The sequence below is a fragment of the Caloenas nicobarica genome, chromosome 1 (genome assembly GCF_036013445.1).
Source record: "Caloenas nicobarica isolate bCalNic1 chromosome 1, bCalNic1.hap1, whole genome shotgun sequence".
NCBI classification, from domain to species: domain Eukaryota; kingdom Metazoa; phylum Chordata; class Aves; order Columbiformes; family Columbidae; genus Caloenas; species Caloenas nicobarica.
Window position 1 is genome coordinate 116,896,785 of NC_088245.1, and position 24,906 is coordinate 116,921,690.

At 36.7% G+C, this 24,906-nt stretch overlaps 1 protein-coding gene across 2 annotated transcripts in view; it reads left to right on the forward strand.

Annotated features, from left to right (window-relative positions):
• USP9X (ubiquitin specific peptidase 9 X-linked) overlaps positions 1-24,906 on the forward strand; it is a 112,315-nt gene that overhangs the window by 22,441 nt on the left and 64,968 nt on the right. For both annotated transcript variants that reach the window (XM_065637259.1, XM_065637267.1), the window contains exons 2-13: positions 4,134-4,387; positions 6,263-6,408; positions 6,729-6,808; positions 12,496-12,608; positions 13,398-13,616; positions 14,775-14,890; positions 15,147-15,398; positions 15,474-15,612; positions 17,175-17,327; positions 21,130-21,234; positions 22,384-22,590; positions 23,551-23,687. In XM_065637259.1, the coding sequence (XP_065493331.1) occupies positions 4,292-4,387; positions 6,263-6,408; positions 6,729-6,808; positions 12,496-12,608; positions 13,398-13,616; positions 14,775-14,890; positions 15,147-15,398; positions 15,474-15,612; positions 17,175-17,327; positions 21,130-21,234; positions 22,384-22,590; positions 23,551-23,687 (1,763 nt within the window). In that variant the 5' untranslated portion in view covers positions 4,134-4,291. The remainder of the gene's footprint in view (positions 1-4,133; positions 4,388-6,262; positions 6,409-6,728; positions 6,809-12,495; positions 12,609-13,397; positions 13,617-14,774; positions 14,891-15,146; positions 15,399-15,473; positions 15,613-17,174; positions 17,328-21,129; positions 21,235-22,383; positions 22,591-23,550; positions 23,688-24,906) is intronic.

The window sequence follows — 24,906 nt, forward strand, 5'->3', positions numbered from 1 at the left end:
GCAGAATAAATTTTGTGGCACATATCCTCACTTGTATATAACCAGAAAACTTGAAATAAAGGAAAAATAGTTCTGTGTCCCTATATAGGGCTTAGGTTATGTACATGTATAATAAATTGTATTTCGAGGTCTGCTGCTGTCATCTGTCGCCTTGTATTTGCCTTTTTTTTTTTCTTGAGACTCTATAGTATAAATAGCTAATTTAGGAGAAACGCTGTATGTATTGGGATATTTCCATTACTTTTGAGGAGGTGACTTTGAGAAACTCAGATGAAAACTATTCTGGAAGTCAACTGTATTAGAAAATTATGATCCTGGATTATTATATGCTAAAATACCATCATTTGTATTTGCTGTTTCATGTTATCCTGTAACAGAGTAATATGTACATACAAATACATTTGCTTCTGATCTAGCATCTATCCAGGAACCTATGCCTGATGGTTTTTTTTCTGGCTTTTGAAAAGGTGCTTGATTTCTTTTCTTCCTCAAGCAAAATTAACCTCTTCTGCCACACAGGCGGGATGTTGCTGGCTGTAGAAGCTGAGGTGTGAGGCTCAGATGTGCAGCTGCACCAAATGCTGGAGCCTTGAAGCAGAGGCCTGTCCTGGAGGGCAGCACCTGCCCGGCCTCCTCGACTATCTGCTGGTGCTCTGGTGGGATGCTGCTTGCAGCAGCTGTGGCTTCGCAGTGGGGAGCACACTGAGGCAACAAAACCCTGCAGTTGTCTTTTGCTGGTGTTACTAAAATGACAAGGAGTTGGGGGAAGCAAAAGCTGACTTTCACTTATAATTTAGTGGTTGATCAGGATGACCTAGGGAGGTGGGCATTTGCTCAGTTGGCAATCAAAAGCAAATGTCAGTGGGACTCAGTCTGCATAGCCTCTGTCATGGTTTAAACCAGGACAGCCTTGGAGATCGCTTGATAAACAATGGAGTAGCTAGTTTGTCATTTAACAGGTGCCTGTCTCAATCTTGACACTGTATCAAAACATCCATTCAAAGCTTTGGGTAATGGTGATAATTTTTTTTTAACATGGCTTAGTGTACTGAATCAAAAAATCAAATATTGTAGAAATGAGAGGTATATAAAAATTAATATAGTCTCCATTAGAAATCAGCTGGATGCAAGCAGTTCGAATTTTTTCTGTTGGGCTGTCTCTATACTCAAAACCAAGGTGTCACTGCATCAGTTTACATTTGTTTATAAAAAAATCACATTAATTATAAATAGGTGTAAAGGCTATTTTTGAGCTGAGCCAAACTGTCTTGGTGAGTTTTAACTGTAAAAAACTTAAATTGAGTAGTCTGAATTAAAGAAGTGATGGGTATTTGAAATGTCATGGTTAATCGGTTCCAGAGATATTAGAACAGTACTGTGTTCTCTGTGGGCATGCAGTTTGATGTTTTGTTTAAAACAAATCAGTGGCTGAAAACTGGACTGGTAAATTATTCCCTTCTAATACTGTTTAAAATGCATTAAATGGATGATGATTTGTGCTTATGAAAACATGTTTGTATAGTCTGTAATTAGAAGGAAAATACCTGAGCGAGGATATCCTTGCAATTTAGAATATGCAGATGCTACAAGCAGCAATTGGGCTATTTATTAGAGGTGGAGTGGTTTTAGTTAGCTGCAGCATAACTTGGAGTTTCTTTTGTGTCTTTGAGGACATCACATGAATGGAGAGAAGTGATGAACTCACTTTAGAAGTTGGCCTTGTCTTGTGCACATGGCCAAGCCAAGTGAACTTCTCTGGAGGCTGTCAAATACACTTTTCTGTGAATGTAATTTAAGTAACATACATAGAGTATCGTGATTAGTGTTAAGCAAACAGTCACTTAATAAGAGGAAGAAAAAGATGGGTTAGTCCTTTATGTAGATTTCCCGTATTTACTAGTGTCTACAAAATTGTGTATATTTTTGTAACACAGATTTTTGGTTTACTCTGTGAATTTACAAGATTTTGAATAAGTTGGTTATTTCAGTAGTAGTTTTCTTGCATCTCCTGGTTAAATTATGTCGCTTGCCTTGAGCAGAAAGGAATTTACAAGAATTCTTTAACCAGATCCTTCAGCTAAGCATAGAGGCAAAATCTGAGGGCAAATCTGCGGTAGCGTAAGTCAGTCTAACAGGAGAGCTGCAGTTTTGTCCTGGCTCCCTGGCTGGTATTAGGATGAGTCCTCTCTCTGGCCGTCCAGTACACTAGTTAAGGTAATTAAAGAAACTGAAAATTAATCACGGTCTTTGTAAGTTTGTGGCATTTTGTTGTCGTTGTTTCCTTTAGTACTCTGAATTGGCTCACTTCATGATAGTTCAGCCAAAAGCATTAGAATAAGAAAAATGTGAGACTGAAGCAGCTTGTGCTTGATCTAAGTTAATGTAGAAGCACAGCTGCTAGTGGTCACTTTTTTATACAGTTTAAACCAACCTAGAGCAAGAGTGCAGTTGAAAGGAGCTGTTTCACCATTTTCCTGCTGCTTTACTACCTCATTCCTGTTACGATGGTGATTAAGGAAATTTTGTTGTGAGTAGAGTTGACTTGGGGCTGTTGAAAACTACAATATAAGTTGGCAGAAGTTTGATTTCGTTGGTTTATGCAAGTACCTAGAAGGCTCAATCAGGTAGTGCAGAGGAACTGACTGCATTGAACTGCAGTAGACTACAGTGTGTGTGTATATATATATATGGCAGGAAACTTAGTTTTGTTAAGATTTTCTACCTAGTGATCTTTCTAAACATCAACAGAAAACAAATATTCTAAAAGGAGGGCATTTTAAAAGGTGCATTGATTACAGTTAATTTTTAAAATTGCATTTAAAAAATCGTTTTCTTCCTAAAGAAAATTGGAATTGATAATGCCTTTGTTCTGAACTTAGCAGGCTTACTGAGCCCTATGAATATGAATTCTGAAGGGTGGGGATGAATTACAATTGACTGTATTCAAATAATATTGTTTTATTCAAAAGTGAACATAATTTTAGTGACAGTATTCGAGAACTCCAAATTTGTTGGTGCTGTTAGTATTGGAGACTGGGCAGGGGAAGAATAGCGTATTCAGACAAAAATTTTATTGTATATGTAACTGGGCTTGCAAATTTGAACAGTTTAGGAAAGGATTTTAAAGTGTTTTGGAGAAAGATAACAGCATTGAAAATTATTTGAGATGAGATGTCATAATAAACCAGTTACAAATATGCATAGTGTTACAGCAGAATTTTCATTCTAACTTGTTAACTCAAAGCTTTTGCTGATTGAATCAGGAGCTTAGCACTGCCAAATGAATGTTGTTGAGAGCTCATACAATTCTTTCTACCACCCTACTTGGCTTTTGAGCTTTCTGAATACCATTGTTGGTTTATATAGTGCTTGGAAGTCTGAGCTGCTTTGAAAAATGACATTTCGTCTTCAGTGGTTACACAGTGGTATAGAGTGGAATTGCTGTTATAACTTAATGCAACTTTTTATTTCTGTGTTTAAATGATGCACAGTGCAGCTGAAATGCATAGTGATTATTGAAGTGTTGGTATATCATGATTATAAAATCAACAAATAAATCTGATGTCACAATTTTCTTCACATAATCCACTAAAATACTTGGTGGGGATGCGATGGGCTTTGTAGTGGGCCTGAAAGGCCCATGGACCCAGGCTTTCACAGGCACGTGCTGGAGGAAGGGAACACAGCTCAAATGCCCTGGGTAAATACTGATGTGCTAATAGAAGAAGATTGACTGCAAGGTCTCTATTAGTCTTAGCTGAGGTAAAATTCTCCAGCTCCCTCTCAGACATCTGCAGTTGGACAGTGTCAGGAGAAGAGTATGGGAAAAGATGACAAATTTGGCTGTTTATGCTCTTAACCAGGTCATTTCTACATAGACCTCGATCAGCACCCTTGAATTCAAATTGAAAACGTACTGTAGCAATTCAAGTACAGCCACATTTTGGATGTGTGTCAGTTTCTCAGTGGTTATGGAGGTAATTATCAGTTTAAGTTTTCCTTAGAACATTAAAATCATCCTAAATATTTGGAATGGTACCTCCTGCTGATGTCTTCTGATGTTATATTTTCCAGGTACGGATTACTTTTGTATGCATGCGTCAATATAGCATATTGTCTTTTTTTTTTTCCAGGTTATGCAATGGTCTCTGCAAGATGGCATGTTCTTGAGTTGGAGCTTTTTAAGGCAAGCATATGCTGGTACTTCAACTTTACTAAGTGGACTATAATTTCTTCTCTCACAACAACTACCTAAGCAGACAAAATTGCAAAGATCTGCCCTGTGTCGAGTATGACAGCCACGACTCGTGGCTCTCCGGTAGGAGGGAATGATAGCCAGGGCCAGGCTCCTGATGGACAGTCCCAGCCTCCCCTCCAGCAGAATCAGGTATGATGTTAACAATCAAGTTGTCTAAAAATAAAGGGTTTATTTCTTTAGAAAAAATGTTTCTGAATTATTTGAGTTTGTATATTCCTAGAGATGTCTAGTTAAGTTAGATATTTTTGTGTGTGTGTCTGGAAGTACAAAAAGATTTTGAGGGATGAAGGCAGTGCTGTTGGCAAAGTAGATACTGTTAGGGAGTACTGCATTGCAAAGATGCTCCTTTCTCAGGCAGTGGCATAGTTCTTTCAAGCATATTTATTTTGGATAAGAAGCCCTCTTGGAATAGTATCAGAAGCTTCCTCAGAACTGTATTGCAGAGTTACCTGCCACAGATTGGTAAAACTACTCTCTGGGTCCAGTTTGATGTTCAGTTCTGTGAAAGCACCTATTGGATAAACACTTACAAGTGGGTATCAGCTCTTTAAGACCGGCTTCATCTAGGTCTCTGTTCATTGTACTAGAACTTCTAAAAAACTTAGTATGTTTCTGTTGAAGAGGTTATCCTCCTTTCAAAAGACAAGCAAAAACTTTCAAATACTTTATCATAATGTGATAATTATTTTTCGTTGGGGAAAAAATATCAGAAAGGATGCATTTAAACAGTGCAGGCAAACCAAATTTAAAAGAAAAGCCACACTTTGTAATTTAATTAAGTATGAAGATGATACTTACTTAATACCATAAGGTTTAATTGTTGTTACTTCCCGAGAATGAATTGTTCTTTGGAACCTCTGTGGTGAGCTGACCTTGGCTGCCAGGTAAGGCCCCACTCTGTTGCTCACCTCCTCCACCTCAGTGGGATGGGCGAGAGAATCGCAAGGTACAAGTGAAAAAATGTATGGGTTGGGATAAAGGCAGTTTAATAAATGAAGGGATGCTGGAGAAACAAGTGATGCAAATGCCATCACAACCAGCTGATGGATGCCCAGGTAGTCCCCAAGCAACAGCTACCTTGGAAAAAAACTTCCGCCCCGTTATGTTGCTGAGTGTGACACTGTATGGTACGGAGTATCTCTTGCCATCAGTTCGGATCAGCTCTTGGGGCTGTGTTGCCTCCCAGCCTCTTGACCACCCCCAGCCTACTTACTGCTGGGGGACAAAGTGAGAAACAGGAGGTCTTGAATCTGTGCAAGAACTACTCAGCAATAGCCAAAACACTGGTGTGTTATCAGTACTGTTTTGGTCACAAATCCGAAACCCAGCACTGTACAGGGTGTTGTGAGGAAGATTAACTCCATGCCAACCAGACACAGTACAATATATGAAAAATGTTCTGGAGGGTTTGATCCTCCCGTGTCCTCCTAAATTTTGCTGTTGTGATTTGAATCTTTATTGTCAATTGGTACTATTTCTATATAAGAATAAGCGTACATCTATAAAACGCATTGTATTTTGCATGGCCCATCAAAATGGGCTTAACTGTTCATGTTCTTAGAGGTTGGTTAGTAACCAGCTGTAGTAGCATGTTACTCATTTTTAACTTTTTTAGAAAACGATTTCTTCTGTTGCTGAAGTTTGTCTTTCTACATAAAATAGTCCTATTTTCTGCAGAAGGCTGATAAAAACTAGAGCATCCATATAGTCTTTATTTTCACCTTCTAGGCAGGTGGTCTGCTTAGAAGTCTGTTACAAAACAACCCGCTTTCCTCACTGGAAAAGTAACCTGATCTTTAAACTATCAGGATAGGAAGTGTATAGCACATTTCATTCTCTGTTGTTTTTTGTTCAGAGACCCAAAATCAAATTATTTTCTTATATTTTATGATGAAAAGTACTTACTTTGGGTGATTCTTTGAAACACAATGTGAAGGAAAAATGCCAAAGTAAGTGGCACGTAAGTGCAGACAGTATTTAAAGTATTTTCCATACCAATTTTAGACTTCTTCACCTGATTCTTCCAATGAGAACTCCCCAGCTACCCCGCCTGATGAGCAGGGCCAAGGAGATGCTCCACCCCAGCTTGAAGATGAGGAGCCTGCATTTCCACACACAGACCTGGCAAAGTTGGATGACATGATCAACAGGTATTTTCACACATTTTTCAGAGGGTGTAGATTATTTGGGGAAATATCTTGAGAGTGGAATCAGGGTTCTTCCATCTTTGATTTATTGGATTTCTTGAAATACTTTTTTTTTTTTTTAATTGGGTTAGAGTTGTGAAAAGAAAGAGGCTCAAATCAGAGTTTGTTTTGTTTTTGTGAGTGCTGTGAGTGTTGAGTGCTCATCAGGGCCTATAAAAATGTGTATCCTTACCCTATATTAAACACTACAAAAGGGAAAGGATTCTTCATTTCTAAGAACCACAATTGAAATACAGTGGGATTTGTTCTGTTTTTGAATATAGGCCTCGATGGGTTGTTCCTGTATTGCCAAAAGGGGAATTAGAAGTTCTTCTTGAAGCTGCTATTGACCTGAGTAAAAAAGGTAAGCTGAAAACACAATTAATGATTATTGGGCCAGTGTGTAAAGTCTTTTCTTGTTCTTTTGAATGCCTGGTGGAGGCTTAAAAATTGTTAATTACTTCTTTTAAAATGCTGGTCCTGAAGATTGTGTCAGAGTGGTATGCAAAACCTTCATAGATCAGGAATTTTAGAAAGCCATCAATGTAGTTTGAAATTAGGTGCTTTAGCATGAGTAGTGAAGTTGAATAAGCGCACAGCAATAAAAGTCTTGTTATTCCTGTCCTACCTGCTTTCTGTATTTGATATCAGACCTGGTGGGTTTGATCATTGTAACAGATACTGAAACTTAATTCTAGTTTTTTAAAAATAAGTTACTAATCTAGATTTCCAAATATCATGCCATAAATTTTTGTTAAAATTTGGCATGTACATACTTTAGAGAATATTAGAGAAGAATTAAAATGTTACACAGCATGACTTAATAATTCTACCATATTGCTTCTATGTCTGACTTGCTTGGAATTAGGATGGTTCCGTATCAGGGCTGTGTATGTGTTTGCTAAATTATACTAGTCAGATTGACAAGTTTGTCATGTGTTCTAGAAAGTACCTTGTCTTGGAAAGTTGCTACGTTTCCTGTTCTGATCTGTGTTTGTTGCCCTAGTACTTGAGTAATACCAGAAGTCAGATAAAAATATTTTTGGGGGATATCTTCACTCACCAGCTAGTTGTGTTTTAAATATAGTGCCATACAAGGTGCCTGTTCCTTACTTCTGTAGAGCATGACGAAGGTGACTGTTAATAAGGATTATTCTTAGGCAGATTTAAGAATAAAATGCTGCTTGTGGTCATGATTTTCTGGGTTATCTTGATTGTTTTCTGTTTTGATGGTGTTTTGTTTTGTTTTGTTTTTTTGCTTTGGAGCAGTCTCTGGAGAAATAACAGTTAGGGTGCACCCTTGTGATGCAAAACAGGGTAATGACATGTTGTTGCCAACACCGATTTATCAGCTGTAGTTGCTCTTTCAATTGGCTTTTTTGCATGTAGCCATTATTCTTCATCTTACGCTTTGTATTAATTCCTATGTGTGTATGTATGTAGGGATTATTGGCTGAGTAGAAAACAAGGAAAGCTGTTAGAAGTAGTTTTTTGTTAACTTTGTTATCTTTTCAGTTGCATCCTAGTTTGTTTGGGTTTTTTTTCCTTGCTACTTGAAGTTACATGATGGCCAAGATGCTTCTTTTTTAAATAACTTCCAGTACTTCAGGAATATGATAGGGTGCTCACTTGGTGTAACTGACACTGTTTTGGTAGCTCAAAACTTGAGGGGCACTGTTTCAGAGCTGTGTGCATATAGAGAAGTAATATAAGTGATTCTGTTGTGTATATTTCTTAACAGATTGAAAAATATGTTCCATTACCTCAGTAAGATCTAAAATTGGACACCTTGCTACCTGTCTATGGGCCTTTTTCTTAATCTGAAGAGTTCTGTTTCTGAAGGGAAGAACTGAAATGAGAAATTGACAAATAACCAGCTCTTGAATTACATAAATTCTATATTGCAGTCTGTTATTCATTTAGATTGTGAAGCAACAAAACCTAAAAGCAGCCCACTATATTTTTTTTAATCAAACACCATTTTCCAGTGGTTAGGATTCTTAAGTAGCTTTTATTCCTAACATTGCCAGTGGCCATCAGCATTGACATTCTGGAGTGACTTTATGGTAACTGCTTTGTTTGTGACTGTGTCTATAAAATAAGAGTGATATTTGCATCCTCTTTAAATCTTTTCAAGAACTGACATTGAAAGGGACATAACAGAATTGAAAGTACTCATATGAATTAAATGTTATTACCACCTTCAAGTACAAGGAGCAAATTTTACAGAGTATTATGAATCCTGTCTAGACTGTTACTTGCATTGTCGCTGACAGATGCATTTGTTTATGGAAGATTTATCTTTGTGTGTAAGCATCAATGTATTATTCTTTGTTAAGCGAGCCATAAGACTCTCAAATGATACTTTGGAGTTACTTGCTAATAGAAGGAAACCTGTTAGACAAATAGTGTTTAATAGCAAGACTGATATTAATCTTCACAATAATTCTGAAATACTTACAAAGTGTTTTGAGAAATGAGATTGGCTCCAGAAATAAATGTCATAGTGAGTTGGATGCCATAAATTTAAAAATAAAAAAATCAAAACAAAACATGGTTTGTTTGGGGTTTTTTATTGGCTGGAATATTCTCCACTCTTACTTTCAAAATCCCCTCAACAACTCCGCACTGCTTTGCCTTCATTGTGGATTTTATTGCTCCTAAAGTTTACACTCAATTTCTAACATGCTACCAAAACTTTCCAGTGTGACACACAAGCAAGATGCAAGGCAACTTTTAGAATTTGTAGCTTATTTAAACTGAAATGAGATTTCACTACACAACTTAAACCTTCAACCCTGATCCGAAATCTTTGGTTTTGATTAATTACAGGGGCTTAAAGAGTGGGAAAGAGTAGAGAGGCAGGCCTTAGAGCCTCAAAAAAAAAAAAAGGCATGTGCGTACATGAGCATATGTACATCCAACAGCTAGGCAGCCCGATAATGAGAGTTGTTTCCAGCATCCTCTCTAAAGACCATCTCTTGTCTGGATGATCCAGATACTGCATTTCTGTGAGACCACTCCTGAGTTCCTTACTGAAGCTTTATCTTGTGTGTTTTCTTGAAATGGTTATTTTTAGCCATCTATCTAACGCAAGAACAGGTTTGTGTTGTTACGTTCTGACATTTCTCAGCCAGGTGTCTGGGCTAGAACCAATTCAGTGAAATGAACTACAGCAGGGCCAGTGCAGTATCTTGGTGTAGAAGGGCTCTCATACTCTTGATAATTAAGAGTTATTGAAAGTCTATCAGAATCTGAGAGTGCCATGTGTAGCCACTCTGCCCACGGGCAAGTGTGGGTTTCCCCAGAGCTCATTAGCTCCAGGTCACTGTTGGTTCTGCAGGGTCTGCGCTAGCCCTTGCCAAGCCGCTGAAAGCTTTTCATGCTGTGCCTCCAGAGGCTCCAGCTCTGGGAGGGCTTCACTGGCACAGCACCACATCAGTGTGTGCAGCCAGCTCAGCTCTGGGATGGCAGGTGCAAAGCCGTGTAGTCCAAAGTCCTGGAGAAGAGGAGCAGGGTGATTTTGCTTGTTGTCATGGTGCTCTGATCCTGTACTGCTGAATACCCTTCAGCTGCAGAAGACTTTCTTCATATACAGTTGCATCTGGACTGACAAGTTTTGTGGACACAGAGTGTTCCTGCTCTTGCGACAGGGTTGATACACTCTCTGTGGTTTATCTGGCAAATTGACCACTTTTGAGCACAGCTACAGAAATCCAATGTCCCTCTGTTCTTCCTCCAACCCCATAATTGTAACTCCCCTATACTTTATGTTGTGTCTCACATTTTCCTTTCATATTCAATTTTTTCTCACTGCATAATCCATTTCCCTAACTTTTCTCTAGATGTAGCTCAGGGCTACATGCACTCATCTCTTCTAGTCGTCTTTGTCCTTCTCAGTGCTCAGAATCTGGATAACAGGCAGAGAAATGGCTGTTCGTGGTCTTGCCTAAGAGTTATACCGAATCTGATTCAAGCAGTAGATGCCAGTGTCTAGTGTAATTGCCATTTCTCTTCTCACTGGCTTTGAATTGTTCTTGCTTCTTCTCCCAGCCTGCTGTCTTCTAGGACTCTTCCACTGTGATTTTGATGTCCTTGTACACACTTAGCCTTGGTTCCTTTTGTGTCACCGGTTGTTTCAGCAGTATGCAACATTGTGGGAGAAGGTAGAAGGTGATTGTATATCCAGGAGTCATCTAAGTATCTTCTGAGGTTCTACATCTTCCCTCTCTTTCCAAGTTCAGTGAAATACGGAACGGCCAGTGTATTTTGAAACATACTCTGAGTATTTGTGAACTTGGTTTGAAATGTCTTGCTGACTGAAGCTGGCCAAACATTGTGGGGGAAGATGGTCCAAGAAGTACTTGAAAGCTTGCAACAGATTTCAGTGCAGTATTACTGGTACTCTAAGGAGAATTAAAATCACTCGAGTGCCTGTTTTAAATTTGTATTCAAGAGTTCATTGTTAAATTTGGGTTCAGAAAGGAACAGTCCCCCAAGTGAAGTTAATGGCATTGGATGTGTTCCCGGTCCTCTGTTTTGTATAGGGTGAAGTTGTAGTCTTTACCTCCTTGAGGAGTTAATTTAACAAAGTCCTTTTTTTATTGCAAATGCCTAAGTTTTAGGCAGTGTCCGTCTCTCTTCTTTGGTCCTATCATTGCTGTGGCTTGTGGCCTTTGTTGCTGGTCTTAGCCCTTACTATGTAGTGTAGGTATGTCAGCTAATCCAGACTGAAAGCTATGTAGGAATATAATGGGGAGTTTTTTATACTTGGCCACTTAATGTATATCATGTACCTTTGGTAGTGATAAAAAGAGTGAACATTGCAGTAGTTTTCAAGGAGGTGACAGGGGATCTCCAAAGATTCTTGCTTTACTTGAATTGCTTGGGAGTTGCACCCACCGTAAGAGTGTCGGCTAGCAAGCCCTGTTACTAGGAGTCTGGAAAGCTTTTGTAGCAGGTACCGATAAGCAGGGCAGATGTTCTCTGACAGTTTTTGAAAGGAACCTGTGTTGTACAGTTGCTTTTGACTATGAGGAACTTTAATTTAATAACCCAAATCAGTCCTTCCCAAACTAATGGAAGTTACTGTCAGAACGTCTCATTAAGGAGGTTGCAGGGGGAGGGGTGGTGGCAATAATTTTTGTGAATCTGCATGGCATGGGCTTGTTGAATGCTAAGATTCTCTGTTTGAAAATTAAACTTGTTCTGTAAAGAAACTGCGCAGGCAGGTCACAGTTTTCTTTTTATGATGTATCCAATGGCTTTCATTGTTTCCAGTGTGTACTGTTACACGTTCAGTGTATTTTTTGTTGTTGACTTTTAGCCCTATTTAGATTTTTTTAAATGGAAATTTTGAAGGGGAGATATAGATTTCTTGAAATACTGGGTTGTAAATAACTCCAGTGTTTTAAAATAGCTAAAAGAAAAGTATGGAGCACTATTCTTTAAAATTAAACTTGATGTATGGTGACTGCAAAGGTTTACAGTGGCGTTGGGGTCTAGATGTGTTGGGTCCTGGCAGCAGAACTAAAAGAAACTGTAAGTCAGGGTCAGAGACAGAAGGATTCATATTTATTTTTGCAGGTTAATTGCCCGGGAAGTTGACCAGGTCTCACCTTTTCCTCCTCTTCACTCACTGAGTTTTACTTGTAGCAACTAAATGAGAGAGAACATAAATGCATGTATACCAGAAGAATGGAAGATAAAGACTGTACTTACTGTTCTTTTTGCTACTACATCTTCAAGTGTTGCAAGTGTGGAAAAAAAAGCCCCATCATATTTTTTAAAAAAAATCATTTAAAAATTATCTGAAGGAGTGCAATTTTTGAGGTGACTTTACTAGAACATTCATCTGTCAGGTTTTTGTCCATTCAAGCTTACATAAGTTTGTTTTCATCCAAGGCTTCTTTTTAAAAAATAATTCAGAAACTTTGAACATCCCACCTTTCAAGTCCAAATCACTACATTCAGTTTTTAAAAGTTAGTGTAACAACTAATGAAATTGCATATCTAATAGTTCGTGGTTTTTTTCTTTTCTGTTTTAAATAGGCCTTGATGTCAAAAGTGAAGCATGCCAGCGATTCTTTCGAGATGGATTAACAATATCTTTCACAAAAATCCTTACAGATGAGGCAGTGAGCGGCTGGAAGTTTGAGATTCATGTGAGTTTTTAAAGTGTTTCTGAAAAGCATAGCAATTTAAATGAGGAAGGGGACTGCTTTTGTGAGTATGAGGGGACTGAAGAAACCGAATCTCATTTTTGAAACTCATCTCAACAGAAAACTGGGAGAACTCTTGTATACATGGCTCTGGGAGAACTCTTGTATACATGGCTCTGGGTGGGGGAAAATTCATCCTTCTATTATTGTTTCATCTTATTGCCTCTGGTGTTTTTGGAAGGAAGTAAAACATGAGAGGTAATATGAAGAGGAAGTGAACTTCGTTCAGTAGTGCAGCTCTTGTTAGGCTGTCCTTGGCCAGATGTCTATAGAGACTTGCTTATTTTTATTTGCACAGTAGGATGTGAAAACTTGCTTTTTTAGTAAAAGCTTTTAGCAACCTGCTAACTTCTGAATGTTTGTAGCAGCTGTTTGAATATAAAAACTACTTCTTGCACAGCTAGTCACATGCCAAATGAGAAACTGAAGATCTTCATAAGCAAATTAAAATCTGTGAGAGAAATGGGTGAAAGAATGAAAAGTTAATAGTTCAGTGGTGATTCATGAATGTCTCAAATATTTGTGTCTTTTTCCTAGATTTAATCTTTAGCTGAAAACAGTTTAAATTTTGTTTAAGGCCTTTATTGGCAGAAGTACAAATTAAAATGCAACATTGTAAAAGTCTTATGCAGCTCTGCATGTTAGGTACAAATGGTTCAGAGTTTATAGTTCATATTCATTGTACGGTCACCTGCCATATTTTTGACTGTTGGGTTTTTTTTTCCTTTATAGAGATGTATTATTAACAACACTCATCGACTAGTGGAACTATGTGTGGCCAAGCTGTCCCAAGATTGGTTTCCCCTTCTCGAACTTCTCGCCATGGCCTTAAATCCTCACTGCAAATTCCATCTGTACAATGGTACTCGTCCCTCAGAAACAGTTCCTGCAGGAGTCCAGCTTGCTGAAGATGAACTTTATGCCCGTCCTCCTGACCCACGATCACCAAAGGTACAAGAGCATTTTCAGATCTGTGTTTTTAATTTTATGCCATGGTACTTAATTACACAATAGCCATAGAGAACTGTTCTAGAGGGGAGGAAAAAAAAAAACCAACTTCACTCTCTGTGTCACTAAGATGTTCTGCTGCTTTTGGTTCGTGCATTAAATCATCATCAGTTACATTTCCCCTCTAACTCTTTCAGTCTTTAGTCCACAATCAAACTGTGCCGTGTTTCTGTGGTAAGCTGGCACAGCTGTGTTGGAATGCCATTCCTGCTGTGTTAATTGGCTTGCTTGTATTTACCACTTAATGGATTTACCTTCTCACTCAACATGATTTTGCAGGTGGCATATTGTGAGAAGATTATATGATACAGTAGGAATTTTCTCTCACTTTTCTTATAGTCCCAATGATGGGAGAAATGTTTTTAATTGGACGTGACTTGCTAGTGTCAGTGTGATTTTGGGATTTGTTATTTGATTTGTTTTTTGAGAGATTTGGTGAGGAGTTTTTTGGTGGTGGTAGGTATTGTCTTTTTTTTTTTTAACTGGCAGTGCAGATTAGTGATCTGTTCTGGTTCTTGGGTCTGTTTCAGAATTGTGTTCCAAGTGGCATTGGTACAACTTCAGGAGCTGAGTTATATTTTTGTTGCTTTCTTTTATTAATTTCTTTTTTTGTAGAACTACTAGCTATTGATACATAAGAACAAAAGATAAATAACTCTGTGTCCTTGGACTTCCTTGCTGTGCTTACTGTGTTTAGAAGAATGTTATTTTGCATTCTTACTACTTTGATATGCAGCATTGTCACACCTGGGACCAAAAATAAATGCCAGAATCGTCATGCTTTCTGTAGTAACTTAGCAGCCAGAGATAGACCTAAAGTGTAGTCGTTTTTATTCCTATATATTTGATAAAATTATCTGAATAACAAATAACGTGTTCTTTGACATGATAATGGGAAATACAGTGTTGCCTATTTGTAAGGATTTTCTTAAACCTGAATATTTAAAATACATAGGTTTATTCACTGTCAATTCTATTACCTTCTAACAGTTTATCATGTAGAGGCTTTTTTAAAGCAAGTTTTGTTACTAACAGGTACTTGAAAGTATTTCTAGATGGTAATATGTAAATGTTGGTAAATAACTGTTTATTATATTGCAGGGCTGGCTAGTAGATCTTATCAACAAATTTGGCACGTTAAATGGATTTCAGATCTTGCATGATCGCTTCATGAGTGGATCAGCATTGAATGTTCAGATAATTGCAGCTCTCATCAAGTAAGTTTTTTAAAAATAATAAGTACATATTTTGAAAAGCTGGACTAAGTAAATTATTATATTAATATAATAATTAATAGCTTAGTCTTTTCTTAAAGTGCTTCCCCTTGCTTCACCTCTTAACTAGTTTTGTTTACTTTCAACATTTCATATGCTTGTAAATAGACTTGAGTTTCTTGAATGAATTGCTCCTTACTGTCTTGATATTACGCAACTACTGATTATGGCACTTTGATCCCTTTTTGTTTCTTTTTAGGCCATTTGGACAATGTTACGAATTTCTAACGTTACATACAGTGAAGAAATATTTCCTTCCAATTATAGAAATGGTTCCACAATTTTTAGAAAATTTAACAGATGATGAACTGAAAAAAGAAGCAAAGAATGAAGCCAAAAATGATGCTCTGTCAATGATAATCAAATCTCTAAAGAACTTAGCTTCAAGAGTTCCAGGACAAGAAGAAACTGTAAAAAACTTAGAAATATTTAGGTTAAAAATGATACTTAGGTAAGATGCTACTCCTAATATGATATGCTACTTCTGACTTTTTTTCGCACTTCTTACATTTAATTTCTCTTACAGGTTGTTACAAATTTCTTCTTTCAATGGTAAAATGAATGCACTAAATGAAGTTAACAAAGTAATATCCAGTGTGTCATACTATACTCATCGGCATGGTAATCCTGAAGAGGAAGAATGGCTTACAGCTGAAAGAATGGCAGTAAGTTCTCCTCTTCACCAAAATTCATTGAATAGATTTTCTTCCTCCTTATTATGTTAATTTTGGAGGTAGCTATATGCTATGGATGCTGTACACACTGCTCATTGTTGCATTTAGTGTTGTAAACGGTATCACATCATGTTAATAAGTCATTTTACTAGTAGTCTTTCTGTGAAAAATTGCTGTATTTGTTTAAAAGCTGTCATTGAGAATTATTTTCAGTGCTGCTAAAAAGGGATCCTTAAATAGCATGGTTTTTATATAGTGTTTTATAAAACAAACAAAACCCACCAAAACCTGAAAACAACACACCAACAAAAAAAACCTCAAACAAAACCAACCAAAAATACCCCGAACCTATATAGAACAGGTATGATTCATTTGAAACTTTACTGCCGCTGTACCTAAAAATTAAATGTTCGTTTAAATAAGAATCCAGTCTGCGTTTTGTGCTTCAAGTAATTTATTTTTCTCGTTAGAGCTCTGACTACTCTGCTTTTCACATTCCAGAAGCTGGATTTTTTGGTACAGAAAGTTCTAGATATCACGTTTTCATTTAATATTTACATACTTTGACTACTGTTTCACGCTTGCATGCATATGTAGGGAACTATTAAAATGAGCATTTTTAAAGTTAAGGACAATTTTTCTCTTCATCTTTCTGAAATTTAATTGTGTTATGTGATTTTTGCACTGTTTTGGTCCATCTTTTTGACTGGCTACCTGTTGGGAGCTTTATAATCTGCAACAGAACTGGAAAAAAAAAAAAAAAGAATGACAGCAGTTTGACTTTTTAAAGCAATAGGAGAAAATGGGTATTTCATGAGACTAACTAGAATATTGTAAGTCTATAATCAAGAACATTGTTGGAAGGCGTGATGCTGTGTACGTTTGTTTTCTCTTTCAGTGCTCAAAGCATGTGCTGCTTTGTTTCAGTCAGAACAAAAATTACATGACCCTACTCTGACTGTGTCAGTGACACCACTGAAAGAATTCCATCTACTTAAACATGGCTTGAATATTTGGCTCTAATTCAATTAGAAGCATTTAAAAAAACCTATAAGTGGCAGTACTTAAATAATCTAATCTGTTTATATTTCACTCCTTGCTTAAGCCCTTTTTATGTGATATGCTGTAGGCATACCAGTAAAGATGGAAGTGTTTTAAACAATTGTGAATGGGAATAGAAAAAAATTGTTTCTTGAGTAGAAGAGTTAACTGTTCTTCCCATTGGCTTTTTATGCTTGAAGTTGTTTGAACATTTTTATGCTTTGTGTTCATTATTTCAACATGCCTGAAAAAATACTTCCCCTTAAGATATGACAGTGACTAGCATATTGGATTATTTAAAATGCTGAGGGTTTTTTTTTTTTAAAGGAAGATAAATACTATATAGTTAGAGATAAATACTTTCCTCTTGTGCTGTATGTTTCTTCTCCCAATTAGATTAATGACTTTATATACAATATTCTGTAACAGGTTGAAATTTTTTATTTTTACCTTAAATATCAGTAGCAGCTCTTTAATAATTTGAGATGGCACTACTTTCTTTTTATATACAGGAATGGATCCAGCAGAATAATATTTTATCAATTGTATTGAGAGATAGTCTTCATCAACCTCAATATGTAGAGAAGTTAGAGAAAATTCTTCGTTTTGTCATCAAAGAGAAAGCGCTCACTTTGCAGGATCTTGACAACATTTGGGCTGCACAGGTAAAGAATTCAGCTTCTTGTCTGCTACTGTGCAGGAGGGATCTTGTTCTATGTCATGTATTGTGAAGACGACAGCTTGTGCTTCTTACGCTTGGTGTCAGACAAAACTAAAGAAAAAGTTTAAATCAAATTACGTTCTTTTTTGGGGTCCTGGATCTCAAAATTGTCTTCTCAAATGTCTTCAGTAGAAAGGGTCTACTACACATGCATGTAAAGTCGAAAGGAACAGAACATGGTGCAAAGATTAACCTTTTTAAGCATTAAGGAACCTTCAAGTTGAGCAGAGTCTAGCCTATGAAAGAATATGGTCCATTATGACTTAATATTTTAAAATGCATTAAGAATATATATTGCTAATCTCCAAGTTCACCACTGTTGTACAAATTTTTCCTGGACAGGCACTATTAGTAAATCTTACAATAATGACTGATCTAGAATTTGCTTAACTGAAAGTTCTTTCCTTTGTTGTAAAGATTATGTTTGAAAAATTATAAATTTTGCAATGTTTGCTTACTTAAATGATCAGCGAAGCTGGGTTTCCTAGCTGTGGGCTGCATGAGTTTAGCACACATGAAGGGCAGCTGAAGAGACAAAATCATTATTAATTATCGAGTAGACAGAAAATAAAAGGTTATTTTAAGATAGAAACAAATGTGAGTGCATATATCCTTGTTCATAAGTAATTGGTAGTAAAACTAACTTAATTGTGCAAGTAAGCTCTTAAGCCAGTCTTTCAAATGTGGGAAGGCTAAATCTGGTTTCCAAGATGTAGGGCTGTACCAGTTTTGACACGGATAGATTTCATAGTAGCTTATATGGGGCTATATAGGTAAAAACAGAAGATTTACCTGTTAAACTGTTAATCCACAAGTTTCCTCAGTTTTACACTTATGATTCTCTCCTTCATCCCACTGTGGGATGGAGAATGAGCAAGTGCTGGATGGTACTTAGTTGCCAGCTGGGACTTTATCATGACAAGGGCTAATACAGGAATTGGGTGTTATTATGTACCCAGTTTATGTGTTCATGTTCTGCTGAAACTGTAACAGTTTGGCTTAAGTGGATTTAGCCAGGTGTCCCTATTTTCAGGCACATGTTTAAAACATTTGAGACTGCAGGTGATGAAGTGGAGGACTGACTTGACATCTGTGGTGTTTCAGCTAGCTTCATAATCTCTAGACGTCAGTTCCATCATGATAGTAACTGCACAGGCTGAAATTCAAGGAAATCTTTATCCTGAAGTCCTGTTCAGAAAATTACATCATGTAACAGAGGTTATTTGAATTAAGGTCTGTGTTCATACTGTTAGTTTTCAGCTTGTGGTCTGCAGACCATTCCAGACTGTCTTTGTAAGAAATCTTTGGGGAAAAAAGACTTTGAGAGGTTAGTTTGCTGTTAGTAGGCTTGTATTAGCTATATCAGAGGCTCACCTTTTATAAGAAGAAAAAAAAAAATCTGGAATTTGGAAAAAAGTCTTCCAAGCAATTATATTACTTATAGTGCCAGGAAATGGGACATGTGGATAATCTAGTTTTAAGCCCAACTTTTTACCCTCCCAGAAAAGTGAGAAGTCGTCTACCCCAACAGTTGCAAAAACAAAAACAAAAAAACCCCAAACAAACAAAGAAAAATAATTAGGAATAAATCTCCCATGCTTTCAAATACCTGGCTTCCAATTAGGTAGTTGCCATAGTGCACTTGCTACAGTTCTGCCCTGTATTTTTTTTTCTGTGTCAAAGTTGAATTCACTGTGGCTTTGGCCATGGAATTAAAATAGACTAAAAGGTAAAAATCTACTAATACAGAATGATTTTTACTAACTTCACTACTCCCTGTGTTTAGTAGTTTTTAGAAATCCTTATTAAATGGCTACTTTGAAGAGCAGTTGGAGCATGAAATTCAGTAGCAAGGCGTTGATTTACTGTGTAGCTTTATATAACAGGCAGGCTATTTTAGCTCTGGCTCAGCGCAGCAACGGTGTGGTTTTGCTTTCAGGATAGAGCTGTTGCTGCCTGGGTTTAGAGAGTGCAGCACACACAAATTTACAGTTGATGATATGAAGTGCCCTCAGAATCTCAGGATACAACTAGAATAAAAATAAGTAGTTTATGAAAAGTAATAAAATCATGTTGGTTTTGCCTGTAGAAGGCAATGTAAGTTTTAAGTTTTATTGAAGTGTTTTCATGTCTTACAAAACGAATGCTCAAAAAAGAGAAGTATATTTGATTCAAGGAGTAATGTTGGGAGTCTCTAAAGGCAAGGGTTAAGTTGCAGCCTGTTGAGTGGCAGGGAAAGATCCAGCTGGACAAGAAATGAAATTGCAGAGATTAGTGCTGGAGTCTCATTACTTACATTCTAGAGCATTTAACTAGAACTTGGCATGTCCGTCCCTGTTTCAGCACAGCAAGCTGACAGTTCACACACCAGGTTCCTTACCTCTTCCTACTGTGTGGTACTGCTTCCTCAGCCTTCTCCCTTCTTAAGAGCTTCCCCTGAAGTGTCTGTTACAAACCTCCCAAGACAAGATTGTTATATGTCTTAGTCTTCCTGCCCCGCCCCCTCCAGCAGTTATGCATATTTGTCCTTTTATTTGTTATGTTGTAGTTGTTCTTTTTGGCCTGTATGCTGTCAGGTTTTCCTTCTATCCAGGAAATGGTCTGATCAGAGAAAAAAATTATACGATGTTTTGCAAAATCAAGTGGAATAAGTGGTTTAGTTATTCCCTCTCTTGTAATCTGACTCATAACATGAAAACAAATGTTACTTTTTAAAAGAAAAATCCATGGCACATGAATAAAGTATTTACGGCACAGCATGTAACAAGGCTGTTAGTCTCTTTGGTTTTAAGTAAAGTTCTGATGCAAGTTTTAGAAGGAAATGAACTTCAAAATTTCCAAACTGCTCATGCATGCATTTTTAATACTGTACAAGATTAATTGCATCACAGTTTTCTAGGTACTTGTTTCTCATGTTTTGTTCTACATTTATGGGAAATTTTTCTACAGTAAATTGACTATTGATTCATGTAGTCCAAAATTGTTGATTTTGATGCATTTTCCAGCCTGGCATATAGGAAGGAAACTTCTCACCCAGAGTTAAAACTGAGCTAGCTCTTTTCTCCTTCTTGTCTTTCTCCTTAATTGTCAAAATTGTGGTGTACACCAAAATCTCATTTAAAGGTGTCTGGTATATAACTCAACATCTTACTACCGGTTGTTTGATTGTAAGACTTCCTAAGTTTATAAGCTGCTGGACTCAAAATGCTGTCTGCCAACAAGTTGTTCGTAATAGAAAGCTTTAGTTGTCCATGAATCCACTAGCACAAAGGCAGTACTTCAGCCTGAGAAACTATGTGGAATTACTAAAAATTGTTTTACAGCTTAAAGCACCTCAGAGAAGTTCATTGAGGAACTGGATTTGGAGTCCTTTTTTAAAAACTAGGCTAACAAACTACATTAAATTAAAATACTCATTGGTAAAATACACTTTTACACTTTATTGTCTGCTGTCCCAGCATGATTTTGTTAAAGAAATAAATATTGTGACAGTACAGTATTTATATTCCAAATAAATACTTGTGTGCGCACACAGAGCACACTTACGTACTTCAACATACAAGGGAAATCTAAATATTTTGACTTCCCAGTGAACTAAGTATTCAGTTTGCCACACTGTTCCCACAGCTTCAGCTTTTCTTGCTGGCCACCTCGAACAGTTGTGTTGCAAAAATTATGTAGGGTGTCTTGCTGCTTGACTTAATATGGATTGCTACAAATGTTGGTGGATTCTTTTTGTCTGACAGGCAGGAAAACATGAAGCCATTGTAAAAAATGTACATGATCTCCTTGCGAAATTAGCTTGGGATTTCTCTCCTGAACAGCTCGATCACCTGTTTGATTGTTTTAAGGTAACTATGCATGTTTGACTGTATTCAGGAAATGTGTTGTTAGGTTGGATACAGATTTGTGACACTTTCAACATCTACTTTCTACTTGTTTTAGATACAGGCGGTTTTCTTGTGTTAAAAGACTGCTTGATGTGTATAGCAACAGTCTGCAATATTTAATGATAGAAATGCCAGATTATGCTATTCTTTAATGAGCATTCATTGTGAGATTTTCAATTTACTTCCAGTCTAAAGCAAACACTTGTTATGCTAGTTCAATTGGCCTTTATTTTTCTGGTTTAAATGCTTTTGGATCATGCACATCTATTGAAGCCTGTAGTACTGAAGTGACATTTCACAATCCTAGGAATATTGAATTTTTCAAATAAAATAAGTTACCTATCTTAATTAACTTTTTGCATTTGTTCTAAATTACTAAGTGTTGGTGATTTAGTCAATAATGTTTTTCTCCTATCATTAAAGTAGGTTTCATCAAGTTTACTGAGCATTGCTGCTTTCAGTCTCTTAAGTGGAGGAGATCAAGGGCTTCCATTCCTCTCTCCCCCAACTTCCTCTTTATCATGTAGTAATTTTTTTGTGGTTAACAAAGATATAGAATGAGAGAGCCTCAGGAAGATAATGTTCAATGTTTATCAGCAGCTTGTTTCTGAAAGTTTCTTATTCACTGGCTTTTTATGGATGCTAAAATTAACATTTGTAGGTTCTAGTAGTGGTGCTATCCAGCTTGTTTTCATGTTTCACTTCTAGGAGGTGATTCGCTGCACTAGAAAATCCAAGCCAGCTTTGTAGACTCAATTTTCTGCTTTTAGATAAATGTGTAACAGTCATGTTTTGGCTTACAGGGAATTTGTGCTCCAATTAATGGGGGTCTCCTGGTTTGGTAAATATGGGTCTAATGGTCCGTAATCTATTAATAGATAGTCTCAAGTTGAATACACTTTAATTATAAACACTAGAAGTGCTATTCACTTGTGTCTGACTTATGTATAGATCTAATGTGCTATTTATTTTTAATGAAAGTAGGTAATGTGGAAGTTCTTGATATAGTTGCACCACTTTATGGTTGCATCATTTGCTAACAGTGCAGGTTGTGTGTGGATTTTTTTTTTAAAGAGACTGCTTTTCATATCAAGTAAAATCTTCTCTTAGGCAAGTTGGACAAATGCAAGCAAAAAACAGCGCGAGAAACTACTTGAATTAATTCGTCGTCTTGCAGAGGACGACAAGGATGGTGTGATGGCACATAAAGTGCTGAACCTTTTGTGGAATTTGGCTCATAGTGATGACGTACCAGTTGATATCATGGACCAGGCTCTTAGTGCCCATATTAAAATCTTAGATTACAGCTGTTCACAGGTGAGTAATCTGGTATGTTCTATTGTGAAATCAGTCACTGACAGTTTCCTTCAATTCTACATGGAAAGTTCAAGCGATTTGGTAACTTAACAAAAATGTTCCTTATCCTAGATCTGTATTATTCAAACAGTATTTTTCAAATGTTATGGTATTTTTAATTTTTTTTAAATGTTACGTGACATATTTTAAGTAACACCGTTCGTGCTTTAATTGGAGAGAGTGAAATACATCAGTTTGCCTGTCTTCTTGCAATCGGTGACATACTCTAATGACCACATTGAAGGAATTAGGAAAGAACCCTACCAAAGTAAAGATGGAGAAAGAGAAGCAGCCCTGCTTTCGTCTTCACTCTTTTCTGAACTAGATTATGCTAATCTGTTTGGGTGGGGTGGTTTTTCAGTAAGTCCTTACCTGTCTTGTATAATATTAGAAAGGACTTAGCAAAGGTGTGAAAACTATTAGATGTTCTCCTTCCCCACCCGAACTTCTGTGGCAGTCTGCCAGGGTCGTCATAATAATGATTCATTTTGGTTTGAAATTAATCCATTATCTGCCTTGACAGCCACTGTTAGGTTTTGTTTCTTGGTTGTTAAGAAACAGTTTGTCATTGTTTCTTGATATTTTATAGCAATTTATGCTTGAGTACCAGTGAATAGAAATAAATGAAAGAGGGGAAAGAGCAAGTTATTTAAACACCGATGATCCTATCTAGCTATAGGTTTTCTTAAATATGAACCGGATGCTTGAATGCTTGAAGGCAGAGAGTTTGTAACACACCAGTAGCTTCCGCAAACATGGAGTGCTGTTCAGATACTTTTCTTATGCTTGTGTGCGTCAGAACTCAGTTGATCTAGTATTCGTGTGGCTTTGTACGTTCTAGTCTATCTTGGAAACATATTAAGAGAATGATGATAGTTTCTGCAATATACTTGATTTTGATTATACACGCTTTTTTTTAAGGATCGAGATACACAAAAGATCCAGTGGATAGATCGTTTTATAGAAGAGCTTCGCACAAATGACAAATGGGTCATTCCTGCACTAAAACAAATTAGAGAAATTTGCAGTTTGTTTGGCGAAGCACCACAAAACTTGAGGTAAGAATGGAATGCAAATAAACTTTTGTCTGTTAAAAGTTGAATGGGTTGGAATGAGGCAAATTTTCATTTTTTTACAAGAGGCAGAGAAAGCTTAGGTGAAATCAGAACATGTGTTTGAAGATGTTCTTCAGTTTGTTTTAGTATCTTTAAATAGCCTCTGAAAATTCAGACACCAAAGTTCAATAAGAGAACATTAGCTGGTGCATCCAACATGTTTAATTTTTAGAATACTAGTCCAATTTGTGGAAAATTAGGTTTGTTTTTATGCTATCTGTGGACTTCTCTGCCTAACAAGGGAATTAACTTATAAATATATTGTACGTGCATATATGTATGTATGCACACACACAAACATAACCACCCATCCCTGTTCTTCAATGATAAATTTATACAGGTCATATAGTTTATTTAGGCGAAATCAAAGGTGATTTTTTTTGTCTGGGAAAAATACTCTATTGATTCTCTCTCCTGAATGGAAGAGATTATAAATGTATTGGGTTTGTTTTATTGTGGGTTTGGTTTTTTGTCGTCTTATGTGGGAGGTTTGTTTGATTTTTTTTTTTTTTTTTTTTTTTTTTTTTTTTTTTTTTTTTTTTTTTAAGAAGAGAAATAAGCTGTCGTCTGTTTGGGCTTGTTAAAATATGTGCTTATTTTCATTATTTTAAATGTCTTTTTACTAGAGAAATGTCTGAGATTCTGTGCCCCTGACATTATCCACATCATAGCTTTTACAAACTCCAGAAAAATGTTTGCTTATCAATATTGCACAATTGCTGTAATTCTTATAATCAAGTAAACTATTCAAATCAATGTTGCTATTACAGTCTGCTTGCAAGAAGGATCAAGGCAGGGAAAGTTGAAGAAAATAAGCCTTCAGTTTACAAAACGCCATCTTATTACTGATAGCGCTTTAAGGAGCTGTGATAATATTGCATTGCTGGCTTTTGGAGATTTCTTTATTAATTTAGATTGTGCCATCTTTCTCAGCTTTCCTGACGTTTTAATCCTTTACAGTTTCACATTAATGATTGAGGGCTTTGTTCAGCGAGGTTATGAATTTACCTGCTTATTAGCAGAGAAGTCTGTTTTCTGTCTCTTGGAGTCATTAACCTTTTACATGCTGTAAGATCTTGGCGGATATATGGTATGTGTACAGTTAGGTGGCTTGAATATCTTTCCTTTTTTGTGTGCCAGACTATAACTTCCATTCCTCAGA